The 20,082-nt window shown below is 45.0% G+C and overlaps 1 protein-coding gene across 1 annotated transcript in view; it reads left to right on the top strand.

The window, feature by feature from the left end:
- The window catches only part of LOC126484201 (UDP-glucosyltransferase 2-like), a 107,492-nt gene that overhangs the window by 69,010 nt on the left and 18,400 nt on the right, over nt 1-20,082 (top strand). Inside the window, exon 5 of the mRNA XM_050107613.1 lies at nt 16,184-16,427. Coding sequence (XP_049963570.1) covers nt 16,184-16,427 — 244 coding nt within the window. The remainder of the gene's footprint in view (nt 1-16,183; nt 16,428-20,082) is intronic.

The raw sequence follows: 20,082 nt of genomic DNA, 5'->3' as shown, positions 1-20,082 counted from the left end.
GGCTGTAACGGATCGTGCAGCCACGTCTCGATCCCTGAGTCAACAGATGGGGACGTTTGCAAGACAACAACCATCTGCAAGAACAGTTCGACGACGTTTGCAGCAGCATGGACTATCAGCTCGGAGACCATGGCTGCGGTTACTCCTGACGCTGCATCACAGACAGGAGCTCCTCCGATGGTGTACTCAACGACGAACCTGGGTGCACGAATGACAAAACATCATTTTTTTCGGATGAATCCAGGTTCTATACAGCATCATGATAGTCGCATCCGTGTTTGGCGACATCGCGGTGAACGCACATTAGAAGCGTGTATTCGTCATCGCCATACTGGCGTATCACCCGGCGTAATGGTATGGGGTGCCATTGGTTACACGTCTCGGTCACCTCTTGTACACATTGACGGCACTTTGAACAGTGGACGTTACATTTCAGATATGTTACGACTCGTGGCTCTACCCTTCATTCGATCCCTGCGAAACCCAACATTTCAGCAGGATAATGCACGACCGCATGTTGCAGGTCCTGTACGGGTCTTTCTGGATGCAGAAAATGTTCGACTGCTGCCCTGGCCAGCACATTCTCCAGATCTCTCACCAATTGAAAACGTCTGGTCAATGGTGGCCGAGCAACTGGATCGTCACAATACGCCAGTTACTACTTTTGATGAACTGTGGTATCGCGTTGAAGCTGCATGGGCAGCTGTACCAGTACATGCCATCCAAGCTCTGTTTCACTCAATGCCCAGGCGTATCAAGGCCGTTGTTACGGCCAGAGGTGGTTGTTCTGGGTACTGATTTCTCAGGATTTATGCACTCAAATTGCGTGAAAATGTAATCAAATGTCAGTTCTAGTATAATATAATTGTCCAATGAATACCCGTTTATCATCTGCATTTATTCTTGGTGTAGCAACTTTAATGGCCAGTAGTGTATCATTGTACGAAGATAGGGCAGCAGATTTGACCTCATAATCGTTCAGAAGCCTGAGAAACTAGCTTTTCTTAAAACGGAACACAAATTTAAGAACTTATTGAACTTATTACTTGTTTGAACACCTAAAACCGAATACAGATACACCGACGGAAAAGATTCCTAACTCGAAGAATGAGCGAGATAAGCAACAGTTGGTAAGCGTGTTTCTACATCTGAAAGTTGACGTCTATTCAGATTTCGCGCCGGCTGTATAAGAGTGGCCCTAGTAGCGCCACTATGACGACGCAAATCAGGCTTGTTTTAAATACGCCCTGTAACGGTCGTCTCAGTTAGTTACTGTTGAGATTGGACGTAGCGACTTGATGTTAGTCAAGAATGCCTTTAAGACGACGAAGACACCATTATCAACAGGTCACCGAGTCTGAACAGGTTCGTGTATTAGGGCTACGAGATTACTGCAGAAAGATTTTGCAGGAATGCAGCCACTGTACATATTGCGGTCGCAAAAAGACCGGGCCCCGGTCGGTCACGTGACACTACCGAGAGGGAAGATCATCGTTTCCGACGCGTGGGGCCGGCGCATCGTACCGCACCTGCAGCAGCAATCTGAGCAGCAGTTGGCAGCAATGTGTTACAACGAACTATTCATCGGCTACTTGAAGGACAGCTCCGAGACCGACGCCCTGCAGCGTGCATTTCACTGACCCCAAACCACCGCCGTTTCCGACTTCAATGGTGTCAAGCGAGAGCTCATTGGAGGCCGGTGCAGAGGTCTCTTGTGTTCTCTGATGAAAACTGGTTATGCCTCGGTGCCTGTGATAACCGTGTGTTAGCTAGAAGAAGGCGCCTGCAAACAAACTGTCTGTGGCCTGGACATACTGGACCTACACCTGGAGTTATGGTCTGGGGTGGGATTTCGTGCGACAGCAGGAGCACTCTCTTGGTTACCCCACGAAACCTGACTGAAATTTGTACGACAGTCTGGTGATACGACCTGTTGTGCTGCCATTCATGAACAGCATCCCAAGAGGGGCTTTCCAAGAGGATAACGCGCGACCACATACCGTTGTTGTAATCCCACATGTTCTACACAGCATCAACATACTGCCTTGGCCTGGTTCAAATGGCTCTGAGCACTATCGGACTTAACATCTATGGTCATCAGTCCCCTAGAACTTACAACTACTTAAACTTAACTAACCTAAGGACATCACACAACACCCAGTCATCACGAGGCAGAAAAAATCCCTGACCCCGCCGGGAATCGAACCCGGCAACCCGGGCGTGGGAAGCGGGAACGCTACCGCACGACCACGAGCTGCGGACTGCTGCCTTGGCCTGCTCGGTCACCAGATGTGTCCCCAGTCGAGTACGTATGGGTCATCACTTGACGACATCTCCAGTGGCATACACAACTAGCACTAACCGTCCTTGTACCGATGGACCAAGTGCAACAGTCATGGAGAACCAGCCCACCAGCAGACATCCGGAACTGTACGAACACAACCCTTTCGTGCTTGCGTTCAACATTCTGGGGGTTTCAACGGTTATTAATGTACCAGCATTTTACTTTTGCAGGAACTACACTCGCGCTTACATTAACTTGTGAACACGCAACGTTAATCACTTATATGCATTACCTAGACATATAGATTACCGTAGTTTCACTACTATACATGAATTATTTCTTGTCGTTAGGATTTTATTTTCCGTCATAGTAATTTTAAAATAAGGAGAAATGTCTCTTATACGGTCCATCAAGATCATTCCTCTGTAGAGCTCTGCATCTGTTTACTGTCGATGTTCAAACGATAATGAATCTGAAGAGCAGACAAGCACAAACCGCTGAAGAAACAATATCGTGAAACGCACAATGATGAATTGAACGGCTTATCACGAAGATCTTGATGTTGTTGTCGCTGTGGCTTTTGATATGCGACTCCACTTTGCGGAAGCCTCGAACACCAAGTAGCATGTTTCAGTCCTATTTCGCTGTGCCTATATCAAGTCACCGGGATTCCTTATTTGCATTTAGATGACGAATAAGGAAAGAAAAAAACATAACATAGCAGTTTCTATTTCGTGAAACATTTAACCCTCAGCCCCAATTCTTTAAAGAATCAGCTCCCCTGTGTAAAAAAGTTTCAGATGTCTGATTAGTTTACAAATGAGTTAAAGTGTTACATATTGGGCCTCCAGGATGAATATTGTTAGTTTCGGATTGTTCTCTCATAGACGAATAAAAAAATCAATAGTGTTTCTAGTTCGTTGGAAATTGCTATGTTCTCTCATTATGAAACACTGAATGACTATAGTTTGGGTAATTTGCGCTCCGTGTTAAGAAAAGCTGATGGTTTCTCAGACTTCTCAGTGGTTACGATGTCATCCCTCCTGAACCGTGTATCGCACCATGTTATAATTTCGTTGGTATGGTCAGTGGTGTATGTGGATAAAATGCGCAAAATGCGTTGCTAACAGAGTTAGTAGTAAAGATATAATAAGTTAAAATGTGATGCCTGATGCAGAAGTTTGATTGCATCAACAGAGAAGAGCTAGTAAGCTATATACTTCTATCCTTTCATTATTTCGTGGAAGAATAAGCGAGGAAAAGTTTGAAATTATGTTTAAAGTACATTGAAAATTGTAACAAATATCATTCTCAATATTTAGATGAAAAAAGTGTGGGTATTTTGCCTCAACACATCGACACAGTTGGTCACTTTAATATTTAACTTATTGTATTAAATCTTTACCTTAATATTATACCTTCTAATGAGTAGATTATGACAGTATTTTAATATTTTAAAGGCAAACTACAAGTAGGATCGAGTGACACAACAGTTCTGTCAATATTAAAAAACCTGCAGAGCGTCTGTTTACTTCATTCACAACGACTGACCAATGGGTTATCATCGACTGCGTAATTAATGTTTACAAAAAAGTGAAAAGGCCGCTGCTCCAATAAACTCATTTGTACATTTAGTAATACAGCTATGATTATGTCACAACTGCATGTGTTATCGTACACTGATTCAGGCAATGTTTAGCTTCTCCTATATAATACCTCTTTTCTGAGTTATGTACCTGCTGGCCATGTCATTTGCTACATGTTACTGTTTCTTCATCGACATTTCGTCTTTAAATTATTTAACCTTCAAACATTGACTGTACATAAACTCTGAGTTTTATAGCCGAATGACCTTGCTGGTTGGTAGAACACAGAAATTTATGTATTCTGAAACAATGTTTATTCTGTTTTATCTTTTGAAGCTGGGTTATTTCCCTTGTAATGTATGTGTACGAAACAACCTTAAAATAACAAAAAACATATCAGATATGATTCAGCTACTTTCGTTTCTAGTTTAGCATCGTCACAACAGTTCTGTCAATATTAAAAAATCTGCAGAGCGTCTGTTTACTTCATTCACAACGACTGACCAATGGGTTATCATCGACTGCGTAATTAATGTTTACAAAAAAGTGAAAAGGCCGCTGCTCCAATAAACTCATTTGTACAACACAGCCTGATTTTTGAATCTCTTTAATGGTTTGTGCCATTCTCGATGCGGCAAGCGAATGAATAGACTGTAGTTTCTACTTTGCAGTAAAAACTATAGTCCTCTAAGCACATAGACTTGATTGTGTGATAAGCAATTTCAGTGTATTTTTATGTCCAACAAACCACACCGTGCTTGCACAGGAATGTAGCTGCTCAAATAACATGCGTTTTAGATCAATTGAATTTTAGTTAGATAAAGAGTATGGAGCGTGTTTAAAATCCATATCTTTGATGTGACATCCCATTCAGCTGTTACGGAAGAAGTGACACAAAGAACTGTTGTGCGCATATCTCGTTTTTGTTTGCCGATCGCTAGTAATCGCTCCTGTTTAGTAATGGTTTTCGCCACCATTTTAAAAAGATGTGAGCTTTCATTTACAATTACTTTATTCACGGTTTCAACATTTCAGTAGCCTCATACGCACGTTCGAAAATAACCCAAGTGCCCGCCTGTACATGTATAATAATGGGACTTCGTACGAGCACAGTACGAAAACATTTATTTACGGGATGGAAGAGTAAACTACACCACTCGCAAAGGCGCTATACTTGCTGTGCTGTAATGACGTCGGCTCAGTTCATAATACGTGTGAATCAAAGAAACGTAGGACCTCTCGAGTTGAAGAGCAACGTACGTTTAGTCTGACTCTATTAAGCTTTGCATCTTTTAATTATGAAAGTTTTTTGATATATCTTTGAGACGACGGAATGTCTATGGAGTGAGCATAATGTACTGTGTATTAAGCCACAACTGTTCCTTAAATAGGTCTACAACACAATGTTCTTACAATCTTAGTTCAGACAGGTCGTTTAGTATTAAACCCACCTGTCGTGTTTTTACACATGTATTAGTAATAGTGACGCCGAATAATTGTTATTACTATAAATACAAATCGATGAGAAAAAAGCAACATTTACATTCTATATGTAGCCTCAAAGTTATATGACCTGGGAGGCAATTTATGTTGACGACAGAAATCCTTTTCTACGTGTCCAAATGGTGGTTTCTTAATTATTCCCTCTTTATGATTATCTCGTCGCAACTGCCCTGCCCAGACAAATTATTCTCGAATCAGAGTTAACAGCTTAGCTCATAGATAACCTATTATGAAGATGCCACCAATTTTTCTCACACATTATAACAATAACCAACATTTGCTCATGTGTAACGTGACAATTCATCCCTGTATCTGCAGCTTTAAAAAAAAAATAAAATAAAATAAAAAAAAGGTAGCAAATGATTCACCTGTATTCGAGCCTGCAAATTCCCGAGTAACAGTAAAGGAATATTGCAGTTTTTACAGCGCCGATTACTGAAGCCTATTTATATTCGTTTCTTTCCACAATTTTTAAATTATAACTAATATTTTTTTCAACTGGACGAACTTCCTAAAATACCACTTAATACGTATTTATTTAACGTCTCTTTTTATTTTTTACTACAGTGTTGGCCGGCCTTGGTGGCCGAGCGGTTCTAGGCGCTTCAGTCCGGAACCGCGCGACTGCAACGGTCGCAGGTTCGAATCCTGCCTCGGGCATGGATGTGTGTGATGTCGTTAGGTTAGTTAGGTTTAAGTAGTTCTAAGTTCTAGGGGACTGATGACCTCCGATGTCCCATAGTGCTCAGAGCCATTTGAACCATTTGAACCACAGTGTTAGGTCCAATGAGCTGCATAATAAATTTTTTATTTGATTACAGGTTTTCAGCTCAGATTCGTAATCAGGTACCTCAGCAACTGTCATAGGCTTATACGAATTTCCTTGTAAATCAAACCATGAGTTTGAATAGTGACCAGGTATTTTTTCTGTTTGTGGTTCCACTGCGCGCTTGTATTTGTTGATCCAAATATCTAGCTACCCTTAAGGAAGGTGGGATTTCAGACACGCTTAGTTTCTAAATGTTTTTGACACTGGGTAAAAAACTCAGCATACATGTTTTAATGTAGTACATCGCAAGCACTAGTGCTCTATTCACAAAATACCCCTTCTAACTGAACATAACAGCATAGGCCAAGCCTTTAGGGTCAACTAACACTGGTGATACATGAGCACAAAAGGAATACTGTACTGATAGATATATTACGCCCTCGTTGGAAAGTAAATTTACATACATTACACTTACTAATTGTGAAATACTTGCACTTGAGTAGAGTACACTCACGTGAAAAAAGTCATGGGATAACTCCTAATGCCGTGTAAGATCTCCATTTGCAGCAGTTCGACCTGGCATGGACTCAGAAAGTAGTTGGAAATTCGCTGCAAAAATATTGAGCCCCGCTGCCTCTATAGCCGTCCGTAACTGCGAAGGTGTTACCGGTGCAGGAGCTTGTGCACGGACTGACCTCTCGATTGTGTCCCATAAATGTTCGATGAGATTCCTGCATGGCGATCTGGGTGGCCAAATCATTCGCTCTAAATCTCCAGAATGTTGTTCAAATCAATCACGAGCAACTGTGGTCCGGTGAACATGGCGCATTGTCATCCATAAAAATCCTATCGTTGTTTGGGGACGTGAAAACCTTGAATGGCTTCAAATGGTCTCCAAGTAGCCGAATATAACCGTTTTCAATCAATGATCTGTTCAGAAGACCCAGTCCATTCCACACAAACACATCCCACACCATTATGGAGCCACCAAAAGCTTGCACAGCGCCTTGTTGACAACCTGGATCCATGGCTTCGTGGGGTCTGTGCCACACTCCCACACTCGAGCCCTACCATCAACTTTCAGCAACTGAAACCAGGACTCATCTGACCAGACCACGTTTTTCTGGCCGTCTAGGGTTTGACCGAATGGTCATGAGCCCATGAGAGGCGATGCAGGCGCTGTTGGCAAACGCACTCGCCTCGGTCGTCTGCTGCCATAGCCCATTGACGCTGAGCTTCGGAGCTCTGTCCTAGCGTCTACTTTCGTCGTACGTCCCACATTGATTTCTGTAGCTATTTCGCGCAGTGTTGCTTGTATGTTAGCACTGAAAACTCTACGTAAACGCCGCTGCTCTCGGTCTTTAAGTGAAAGCCGTCGGCCGCTGCATTGTTTGCGCTGTGAGGAAATGCCTCAAATTTGGTATTCTCGGCACACTCTTGACACTTGGGATCTCGGGATACTGAATTTCCTAACGATGTCAGAAATGGAATGTGTCATGCGCCTAGCTCCAACTACTATTTCACATTCAGTGTCTGTTAATTCATGTCGTGTTGTGGTAATCACGTAGGAAACCTTTTCACACGATTCACCTGAGTCAGCTCCGCCAATCCACCGCCCTTTAATAGTTGGTGTTCATATCGCTATTCCGTGATTTCTGTCTCCTCAATGTCGTATGTGGTGTCTGTGGTGTCACTGCCAGACACCACACTTGCTAGGTGGTAGCCTTTAAATCGGCCGCGGTCCATTAGTACATGTCGGACCCGCGTGTCGCCACTGTCAGTGATTGCAGACCGAGCCCCGCCACACGGCAGGTCTAGAGAGACTTCCTAGGACTTGCCCCAGTTGTACAGCCGACTTTGCTAGCGATGGTTCACTGACAAATTACGCTCTCTTTTGCCGAGACGATAGTTAACATAGCTTTCAGCTACGTCATTTGCTACGACCTAGCAAGGCGCCATTATCAATTGCTATTTATCTTGTGATGCATGTACCGTCAGACCGATGTTCACCAATTATGGATTAAAGTTAAGTATTCCAGAAGCTACGTACTTTATTTGCTAGCCTCCATTACTTGACTTGTTCCAGACCTCACGCCAGTCTGCGTGAGCTTAAACGCGTGCCTTTCGGCTTCCTCCTAGTGGATTGGCCGTCTTGCCTGTCCACAAAAGTGTCATCTTTCTGTCGTGCGATTATGAGAAGAGGGACGGGGTGAACAACACTTAGCTTGTGATTCTTCAACTTCTCCCGGCGTATTTCTTGCTCGAACAGCCCACGGGTGTACTGCCGGTCCATAGTGTCCAACGGGCACAATATTTCGGCGATCAGACATGTCGCCATCGTCAGATGCGCTGACGAACTCGGTCCGCGGTCCGCGCCCACGGGGCAAGCGGATTTAGGACGGCCGCCCGCCCTTACGAGCTCAGTTCGTCAGCGCACCTGACGATGGCGACATGACTGACCGCCGAAATATTGTGCCCCTTGGGCACTATGGACCGGCAGTACACCTGCGGATGGTTCGAACACTTAGCTTGTCCTCTCGAATGGCACGGAGGGAGTCGCCGGACTTAACGTCCAAATCCGGCGGTCGGATTATCATTAACAGTGTTAGGAGGGTTACCTATCTCCAGTTGTGAACTTTTTCATGCCTCAGTACGGAATGGTGATTTATGGTATTCACCCAACAAAAAGCCCACTCCTTGAGACACTACGGAGAGGTTTGGAACTTAGTCCAGGACAATGACGAAAAGTCTGATGATCATATGTTTTACGCCACCGCCTCACAGGCTCTTGCTGACAAATACAGCCGGTGAAAGTTTCTTCCAACGCCAGAATTCAAGTCGGCTTACCTCTGAGTCCGGTGGCACCACAGCGACGTGATTTTGCGTCCTCGGCAACGAAGGTAGATGTTAGAGATAGCGTATCTGAATCTCCACGCCGTGGATATTTCTGCGGTATGAGGGTGCTCAACGATGTACACTTAGTTGAGAAGGTCTTGAGATAGCATATGCAGATATGCAGATGACGGTAGTACCGTGTACACAAAATATGAAAGGGTACTGCATTGGCGGAGCTGCCATTTGTGCTGAGGTAATTAATGTGAAGAGGTGTCCGACGTGATGATGGTCACGCAGACTTGGAACGCGAAACGGTAGTGGGAGTTACACGCAAGGGACATTGTGTTTCGGAAATCGAAAGGGAATTCAACATTCCGAGATCCACAGTATCGAGGTTATACCGAGAAATTGCATGCATTAAGTGTCAGTACGGGCAATGCATTGGTCGACGGCCTTCACTTAACGACCGACAGCAGAGGCGTTATCGTATAGTAGTAGTAGTATGGTATTCTGCCTTACGGCAGGTCTTGTCATGAATTAAGCCTCGTCCACTTTTGTCTGTCCATAGCCAGTCTTTTCATTTCAGAATAATTGTCTCCTTTGATATGGTCCAGCATTTGATATCTTCTTTTTCCTCTTCCCCTTTTTCCTTCCACCATTCCTTCTATTCCTTCCTTCAATAAACAGTCCCTCCTCAAACAGTGTCCAATCCAGTTCCGTTTTCTCTTTCTGATGACTTTCAGCATGTTTCTTCTCCGACTCTTCTTAACACTTCTTCATTCTTTACTCGGTCTTCCCATTTCACTTTTTCCATTCTTCCCCATATCCACATCTCTAGTGCCTCCAATCTTCTTTCATCTTCCTTCCTCAATGTCCAGGTCTCCGCACCATACAGTGCAACGCTCCAGATGTAACATTTGGCAAGTCTTTTCCTCAGATCTTTTTTTAGTGGTCCACAAAGTAATTTCTGTTTCCTCTTGAATCCATCTTTTACCATTGCAATTATTTTTCTAATTTCTGTTGTGCAATACAAATCATTATTATTACACTTCCCAAGTAATTGGAGTTACTCACTTGCTTTATTTCCTCTCCCCCTACTTTCATACGGCATTTCTTCCCCTTTCCTCCAATTACCATTCTTTTCTTATAGTTGTTTTTGAAATAACCGCTGAAATCCATGTGGGACGTACGACGAACACATTCGTCAGGACAGCGCGATCTAATGTGGCGTTAGTGGTTACTGCAGCAGAAAATCTGCGCGAGTGCCTTTGCTGACAGCACACTGCCTGGACCGCATATTCTAGGCTAGTGACCATATCGTTTGGACACTAGACGTCTGGCAAACCGTGGTCTAGTCAGGTGAATCCCGATGTGAGATTGGTGAAACCTGACGAGATTACGGAAGTGTCCAGTTCCACCCGTCTGCTTTGAGACCCATGACGTCATCAATATGGCGGAAATGTCTATTCTAAGCGTCTCCAATATGGCGCCTATGATGCCACTACATACACACGGCAACAAACACGAAGATACGTATAAAGAAGAGAATAACATCTCCCTCCAAAAATACAATCGAAGTAACGGGGCTGCCGCGGGAAATTGGGGGTTTTAGGGAAGGGGCAAACTAAATATAACAGTAAAAAAAGACACACCACGATCCCAAAACACACAAAATGACGAAAAACAAAATTACAAAAATCTACAGGAATAGGACACTTCCCTTGACATATGTAGGTCAAGCACAGCTGACAATACCAAAACACGAGTAAATCATAGCTATTGATACCAACACCTACAACTACGAAAACCAAAACCATAACTACAACACGTCAAACATTCAAAAGTCAAACATCCCTTCGTAAATTAAAACACATTCAATACACAATAAATACACAAAACGTTACAACTCGAGAAAAATAGACCCCAAAAACCAATTATTTACCACCAACCACTTTCGGCGCTGCAAAGTGTAGATCGGCCATCCCAAACACACACACACACACACACACACACACACACACACACACACACACACACAGAGGGAGCCATAAAACCCAACAAGACGACATCTACAAACATAACCAACTCATAAACTCTGCGCAGTAGTGACGTCACAACACCCTTACGTCATGGATCAAAGCAGACGGGTGGAATCGGACGATTCCGTTGACCCGACCTGACTGTAGAGTTCGAATATGGCGCAGGTCTCATAAAATCATTAACTGAAGTTCAACAAGGCATTGTGTAATCTGGTGGTGACTCCATAATGGCGTGGGTTGTGTTTACATGGAATGGTCTGGGTCTTCCGGTTCAAGTCAACCGATCACTGACGGGAGAAGGTTGTGTTCGGCTACCTATAGACCATTTGCAGCCATTCATGGACTTCCTGTTTCAAACAACAATGGAATTTTTATGGTTGACAGTTCGCCATGTCACCAGCCACAGAACATTCTGAACAATTCGAGCGAATGACTTGGCTGCCCAGATCGCCCGACGTGAATCCCAGTCGAACATTTATGGAGCGTGATCGAGAGGTCAATTCGTGCACAAAATCCTGCACCGACAACACTTGTGAAATTATGGCCGGCTGTAGAGGCAACAGAGCTCAGTATTTCTGCAGGTTACTTCCAGTGCCCTATTCTACATCTACATCTACATCTACATTGATACTCCGCAAGCCACCCAACGGTGTGTGGCGGAGGGCACTTTACGTGCCACTGTCATTACCTCCCTTTCCTGTTCCAGTCGCGTATGGTTCGCGGGAAGAACGACTGTCTGAAGGCCTCCGTGCGCGCTCTAATCTCTCTAATTTTACATTCGTGATCTCCTCGGGAGGTATAAGTAGGGGGAAGCAATATATTCGATACCTCATCCAGAAACGCACCCTCTCGAAACCTGGCGAGCAAGCTACACCGCGATGCAGAGCGCCTCTCTTGCAGAGTCTGCCACTTGAGTTTATTAAACATCTCCGTAACGCTATCACGGTTACCAAATAACCCTGTGACGAAACGCGCCGCTCTTCTTTGGATCTTCTCTATCTCCTCCGTCAGACCGATCTGGTACGGATCCCACACTGATGAGCAATACTCAAGTATAGGTCGAACGAGTGTTTTGTAAGCCACCTCCTTTGTTGATGGACTACATTTTCTAAGCACTCTCCCAATGAATCTCATCCTGGTACCCGCCTTACCAACAATTAATTTTATATGATCATTCCACTTCAAATCGTTCCGCACGCATACTCCCAGATATTTTACAGAAGTAACTGCTACCAGTGTTTGTTCCGCTATCATATAATCATACAATAAAGGATCCTTCTTTCTATGTATTCGCAATACATTACATTTGTCTATGTTAAGGGTCAGTTGCCACTCCCTGCACTAAGTGCCTATCCGCTGCAGATCTTCCTGCATTTCGCTACAATTTTCTAATGCTGCAACTTCTCTGTATACTACAGCATCATCCGCGAAAAGCCGCATGGAACTTCCGACACTATCTACTAAGTCATTTATATATATTGTGAAAAGCAATGGTCCCATAACACTCCCCTGTGGCACGCCAGAGGTTACTTTAACGTCTGTAGACGTCTCTCCATTGATAACAACATGCTGTGTTCTGTTTGCTAAAAACTCTTCAATCCAGCCACACAGCTGGTCTGATATTCCGTAGGCTCTTACTTTGTTTATCAGGCGACAGTGCGGAACTGTATCGAACGCCTTCCGGAAGTCAAGAAAAATAGCATCCACCTGGGAGCCTGTATCTAATATTTTCTGGGTCTCATGAACAAATAAGGCGAGTTGGGTCTCACACGATCGCTGTTTCCGGAATCCATGTTGATTCCTACATAGTAGATTCTGGGTTTCCGGAAATGACATGATACGCGAGGAAAAAACATGTTCTAAAATTCTACAAGAGATCGACGTCAGAGATATAGGTCTATAGTTTTGCGCATCTGCTCGACGACCCTTCTTGAAGACTGGGACTATCTGTGCTCTTTTCCAATCATTTGGAACCCTCCGTTCCTCTAGAGACTTGCGGTCCATAACACGTCGTACTGCTGCCCTATGTCGGACATAAGGAGATCCGACAAGATATTACGAGGTGAGCCGGGCACGGCTCGCGTTTGTCCCATTTATTGTTTGTAATCTTCTCTTATGGTACTGCCACCTCGTTTTCTTATTCCATTTCCTGGAGTCATTAACTTCCTGCCTTACTTGCGCGTGAGCAGCAGCAGCAGCGAGTATCGATAAGTACACTGTCGTAACATCCCTGCAGCAACCGATAGTATTTCCGGGTCGTCGTGTGTCTGGCAGTCAGTTGGAGACGGACCACCAGTGCAGTTGGCACGCGGCAGCAGTGAAGTCGGGAACGGAGCGCCGGTGAGGCGGCGATAGCCAGTGCCCGCCGACCGCTGGCGACACACACGAACTGTCCGACGGAGGGAGGTTGGAGCGGGACGACCGTTGGTTGGTCGTTCGGTTGGTCGTCTCATCGGCCGACGTATATTTGGTTCTTTTACCATTTCCTGGCCTGGGCAGTTGGTCGGTTGGCGTGGAGCAGCGAGGAAATCTCCGTGGCGCGTAGTTTGACCGAGCTCACTGGCTGTCTCTATGCGGTATCGAAGTTTGTGGTGCTGCTCCCATTGCTACGAGGTTCGTGGCTCACTGATCCTGGGCATTAAAGTTGAGTTTTGACTACGAGTAGGCCACGAGTGTTCACGTTGTGTCGTTTGCAGTTCGTTGTCGGCTGTTGGGATATTCCCGCAAGCAACAACATGTGTTTTTAAGTTCGCAAATTTCAGCCACCCACCGGTGGAGTTTAACTGTACTTGGTTATTCGAAGTGCACTAGCGGAATCTTCTGCCTTGTGGCCGTTAACGTTCCGGTTACCTGCCCTGGCCGTTGACGTAAATTCAGGCAGTGTATTTTCCTCATCGTGTTGTTCCTGTCCAGCACGGTGTGTAGTTTGACAGCTCAATCTGTAACCGGTTGTGGGCGCCAATACCGTCTACGATGTTCCATTGAAATCCCTGTTGTGTGCTGGTCGGGTAAAGCGGAGGTTATCTTGGCGGTGGGTCCGTTGACTGTCTGTCGATTGGGTTATCGTCGGATCGACAATGGTTGGGCCAACTGCCTGTCTCACCTAAGCGAGCATTAGTGTTTGAATTCCAAGACCGACCGTCGGAACTTCTGAGCGCCTTTGGGTGTACTGCCTTTTCTTGTTTGTTCTTGTTGTTTGTACTTGTATGGCTTCTAGCCTATTTTTAGATTAAGGTTGTTCAAAAATGGCTCTAAGCACTATCTGAGGTCATCAGTCACCTAGAACTTAGAACTACTTAAACCTAACTAACCTGACACACATCCATGCCCGAGGCAGGATTTGAACCTGCGGCTGTAGCGGTCGCGCGGTTCCAGACTGAAGCGCGTAGAACCGCCCGGCCACAACGACCGGCTAAAAGTTGTTTTTGCCCTTAAGGCGTCAGATGGTTTGGGCTTTCAGCCTAATTTAAGAACTGTTTTTCGTAGAGCCTTTGGCATTTTAAAAATTAATGTTATTGAGTCTTAAGTGTTGGGCCTTCAGCTGATTTTGAATTTAAGTTGTTTGCTCTTAAAGTGTCAGATTCTTGGGACCTTCAGTCGGTTTTGAATTAAAGTTGTTCTGCTCTTAAGGTGTTAGATGGTTTAGGCCTTTAGCCTAATTTAAGAACTGTTTTACGTAATGCCTTTGGCATTTTTAAAATTAATATTATTGAGTCTTAAGTGTTGGGACTTAAGCCGATTTTGAATTTGTTTGCTCTTAAAGTGTCAGATTCTTTGGTGCTTCAGCCTAATTAAGGAACTGTTTTAAGGTAAGACTTTGCCTTTTAAATTTCTGATTTTGGTAGAGTTATAAGATATTTGCTTTCAGCCCTTTTTAAATGAAAGTGGTCTTGCCCTTAAGGCATGAGATTGTACGGCGCATTCAAGCCGCTAATTAAGTTCCTAAACTAAAGCTGTGTCTTTTTTTTTTTTTTTTTTAAGAAAACTTTTTCTTGGCTCCTGTAATATTTGATGAAATAAAATATTGTATGTTGGAGTGTAACTGACAGCCGTTTATTTTGGCCCCTTTCCACGACTTAAACTACCTGTCCTATCCTGCAGGTTTAGCAGGGCGTTCCACGAGGTATCCCATGATTTTTATCGGCTCAGCACATTTGACACTGCGCTTAGTGAGATAAATGCATGCGTATAATTACAATAAGTGTTAATATGAAAGGAGAGAAAAATGAGACAGACTCGTTTCAACTTCCCCAAACAGCGTTTAGCCTTGTAAAGGATACTCTGTGAGAGGTAGACTTTTGTTTCCTGTCATTAATAACTGCGACAAGTGGAGAAGCTTAAGCTTCTACATCTACATCTACATCCATACTCCGCAAACCACCTGCCGGTGTGTGGTGGAGGGTACCTTGAGTACATCTATCGGTTCTCCCTTCTATTCCACTCTCGTATTGTTCGTGGAAAGAAGGATTGTCGGTATGCCTCTGTGTGGGCTCCAATGTCTCTGATTTTATCCTCATGGTCTTCTCGCGAGATATACGTAGGAGGGAGCAATATACTGCTTTACTCCTCGGTGAAGGTATGTTCTCGAAACATCAACAAAAGCCCTTACCGAGCTACTGAGTGTGTCTCTTGCAGAGTCTTCCACTGGAGTTTATCCGTCATCTCCGTAACGCTTTCGCGATTACTAAATGATCCTGTAACGAAGCGCGCTGCTCTCCGTTGGATCTTCTCTATCTCTTCTATGAACCCTATCTGGTACGGATCCCACACCGGTGAGCAGTATTCAAGCAGTTGGCGAACAAGTGTACTGTAACCTACTTCCATTCCTTTCGGACTGCATTTTCTTAGGGTTCTTCCAATGAATCTCAGTCTGGCATCTGCTTTACCGACGATCAACTTTATATGGTCATTCCATTTTAAATCACTCCTAATGCCCTACTCCCAGATAATTTATGGAATTAATTGCTTCCAGTTGCTGACCTGATATATTGTAGCTAAGTGATGAGGGATCTGTCTTTCTGTGTATTCACAGCACATTACACTTGTCTAAATTGAGATTCAATTGCCATTCCCTTCACCATGCGTCAATTCGCTGCAGATCCTCCTGCATTTCAGCACAATTTTCCATTGTTACAACCTCTAAGTGCTAAATGTGTGTGTGCGACAGGAGCTGCAGCAGTTCCTGGACGGGGCGCCCGGTGAGACCGGCGCGGTGCTGTTCACGTTCGGCTCGCTGGTGCGGGCGGACACTCTGCCCACCGACACGCTGCTGGCGTTCGCCGAGGCCTTCCGCCAGCTGCGGCCGCAGCGCTTCGTCTGGAAGCTGGACGCGGCGGCCGCCGCCTCCAGGGGCGTCGCCCTGCCGGACAACGTGCTCGCCGCCACCTGGCTGCCGCAGTTCGACGTCCTCAGTGAGTGGCTCTCCCCTCGACAAAGTGGAAAACGCGTGGAGGTGGCACCTCAGTCAGTTACGAGAGTAAACACTTCCAGGATCGGTCACAAGAAGACGGGGCACCATTTGAAAAGCAGCACCGTATTCTCGAGCTTACGGCCTTTTCTGTACCTTATAAACCAATGTGGCTTTTGTGATGAAAACTCCACGCGAACAGGCCATGTAGGCTCGACAGTGTCTACCGGGTGCTGTGTCATCCTCAGCCCACAGGCGTCACTGGATGCGGATATTGAGAGGCGTGTGGTCACACACCGCTCTCCCGGCCGTATGTCAGTTTACGAGACTGGAGCCGCTACTTCTCAGTCTGCGAGGTGCCGGGGCTAGCAGTGTATTTAACACCTAATTCTTCTCGGATATTCATATGGAAATGATGCGCTAAGCCCCCCCTTTTCTAACTGCGAGTTTTGCTGTTGCACATTGATTAAGAAGAAACGCGACTGACCTGCAAGTGGAGTAGAAAAGAGTTTGACTCCTGGAATAATTTAATTTTATAGAAATTAATTTGATAAAGGAAAGTTTCATTAACGTAGTGAGAAATGAAAGGGTTGCTTTACCGATCCACAGAATGAAAGTTCTGTCCAAAATAACAATTTGATTTATTATGACTAAACTCAAAATAATAAACAAAACAAATGAAACATTTACAATACGTCAACTTGGATACTCAAATAAATGCTGTGAAGGTGAAGTTGTCCATAAAGTAGATTGTGACACTTATGACCAAGTGGTGTGTGCAGTCAATTCTTTCCAACTCAAATCTTAAGAGAAACACCCAGCCAACCCAACATTAATTGCTGCTACAGTAGTGAGAACTCAGACAATGAACACCCAAGACAGAACGTAGTTAGAAAAGACGATTATCACCTAGCAAAATTCCCTAATCTGCCGGTGCTGCGGACATACATTACCAAGCTGTCTTCTTAACTGCAAGAACACGATATGGCGTACCGGAGGCGATGGCTGGTTGCTTCGACATCCCGTCGTGGTGATGATAATGTCGCGAGTATAGCCAAAAACAAATTAACCTGGTCTGGTTGTTCCAGACTAAAGACTTCCTAGCAATACAAATGCGTCTCTGAGGGAGACGAAGAAGGCCCGCCACATAGTGATTGATTTTAACAAGCGAAGTCACACAGTAACTCCGATACAGTCAACTTTAGCCAAACTGCTCAATATGGACAACATAGACCGCTTGTCCGCAGAACGCTCAATTGCCAACTGTACTCGGAAAGTTACGTTGAAGTAGAAACTTCAGCAACTTCGTCAAACAGTTACAATTAAATGAAAACATATTAGACAGCCAACGGAAGGCAGGCTCTCCAGAGCAGCGAGAGGTCAGTCTTGTAACCTACTCCGACTGAAAGGCGAGAGCCGACTCTCTCAAGAGCACCCGTACAAGCCGAACACAGAACATTCCCGCCCCTACGACAGTGGTCGTGCCAATCAACAACTCAAAAACCGGCGGAAAATTCCACTCTATTGCCGAAGCACTACAATTCCACCAATGGAGATACTTGGCGCCAATTTCTGCGCCGACTTTGCTACGTCACGGAGCTATGCCCTGAGCAAGCTAATCACAGTTACGATTTTGCAGAAAACGCTTTAATTTGCCCACCAAGACTGCCTGGGAACACAAGTCATTCCCACGAAACGCTGGTAGCCCGCCAGAAAGTGTTTTCACTACGTTTTTGCGAAGTAACGGAATCTCTAGCCCAGCCGCTCCTTCAGGCCCCTGTGGGCGTGTCGCTCCCGCTCTTACGACAATGTCGGCGTCTGGAAAGCATCCACTCGACTCCCTCACACCCGTCGGCTTAACCCTTTCAAGATCAGCAGAACCAGCCTGTCACCAGACCACCCGGGTGATGAGAGACGCTGCGAGGGAAGTCCGCGTGTGAAGGAGTAGCAACTTTTCACCACATGCAATTAGAGAGGAAAATCGAATTACTCAGAGTAAGATAGAAATATGAGAGCGGGCTCATGCAACCTCTCAAGTCAAGTAGCTCCTCAGTTTGCCTCACAAGGACTGCGTGCATCCCGCTTGCCAACAGCGCTTGGCAGACCGGATGGTCACCCATCCAAGTGCTAGCCTAGCCGGACATCGCTTAACTTTGGTGATCTGACGAGAACCGGCGTTACCACTGCGGGAATGCCTTTAGCTTCGTGTGATGAAAGTTGCATAAAATAGCGTGACCAGTAGATTTGCAACCGACAGAGCACGCTCAGGAAGAGTGGTAATGGAAATGAGAGTTAGTGTCATTGCCCGGGAGATCCCTTGCGGGGCAGGTCCGGCCGCCTTGGTGCAGGTCTTATTACATTCGTCGACGCCACATTGGGCGACCTGCGTCCCGGATGGGGATGAAATGGTAATGAAGACAACACAACACCCAGTCCCTGAGCGGAGATAAATCTCCGACGCATCCGGTAATCGAACCCGGGACCGTAGGACGGCAATCCGTCACGCTGACCACAGGGCTACCATGGCGGACAGGAGGAGTGGTAGTGCTGGTGGATGCGGGCCGGCGTTGTAGGGGAAATGCCGAGTACTGCAGGGGAACTGCTACACTTCCATTTTTTTGTAAATGTTAAATGGAGCCCCTTCACACCCACATTTCCTTTGTACCATTTAAAAAGATGTACTGTTACCTGTAATTTGGTTAGTATCTAAAAATACATCTGCAGAAAATGCAACAAAAGCAGGGTTTCGTTTTCGCCTGGCTTGTTAACCACTTGTAACTTTCAGAGAAGCATCACGAATGGCTAATTTCGGGTAAAACCTGCACCTTTCTCTAGTTGCCATGTTAAAATTTACTTCTTTTGCCAAAACACAGGTGAGTTTACACAGTCTCACCTCACTAACATTTTGTGCAGACGCAATTGCGAGAGAAATCTCAAACAGTGGTTTACTGAGTTTATGAACTAAGGTCAATATCTTATGAAGAAGGACAACCTCGGTACACAAATAAAAATGTCGCTTATGTTGTTCCAAGACCCATAGATGGCCGATGGCCGTTAAAACTTACATTATGTCATCGGTAAAAGTCTGTAGTTAGTGGAATTACACGGTGGATAATCAAGTTTTGAAAAACCATAAGACAAAATATGATTAGTGGTATCATTTGCCAAAACGCCATTTCAGTATCACAAACCGTTTGTGAAATATGATGGATGTTGTTGATATTTTCACTCTGACTTCATCACAGGTGCGCACGATAGCTAATGAGTGTGCTACTCTTCTCAGTTCTCTCCAGATTGGTAGTTGGAGACCTCCACCCAAGACTAAAGAAAAATTCAATAGTCTACTTTAGCTAAATTTCATATGTAGCAACATATTATGTAATAGGCACCAAACGCAAAATCATAGCGAGCCCTATTTTTCAGTGTAAACTTTTTAGATTTCGCGCAGTTTCTTACTTCCACACAAATATCACAGTAATTATTACTGCTAACCAAATGATGGGAACATTATCATGAAAATTCCGGGTCCGGCCATCTTGATTTAGGTTTTCCGTGATTTCCCTAAATCGCTCCAGGCGAATGCCTGGATGGTTCGTTTGAAAGGGCACGGCCGACTTCCTTCCCCGTCCTTCCCTAATCCAATGAGACCGATGACCTCG

The sequence above is a fragment of the Schistocerca serialis genome, chromosome 6 (genome assembly GCF_023864345.2).
Source record: "Schistocerca serialis cubense isolate TAMUIC-IGC-003099 chromosome 6, iqSchSeri2.2, whole genome shotgun sequence".
Taxonomy (NCBI): Eukaryota; Metazoa; Arthropoda; class Insecta; order Orthoptera; family Acrididae; genus Schistocerca; species Schistocerca serialis.
The sequence above is the reverse complement of the archived record's forward strand: the minus strand, read 5'-3'. Positions and strand labels throughout refer to the sequence as shown.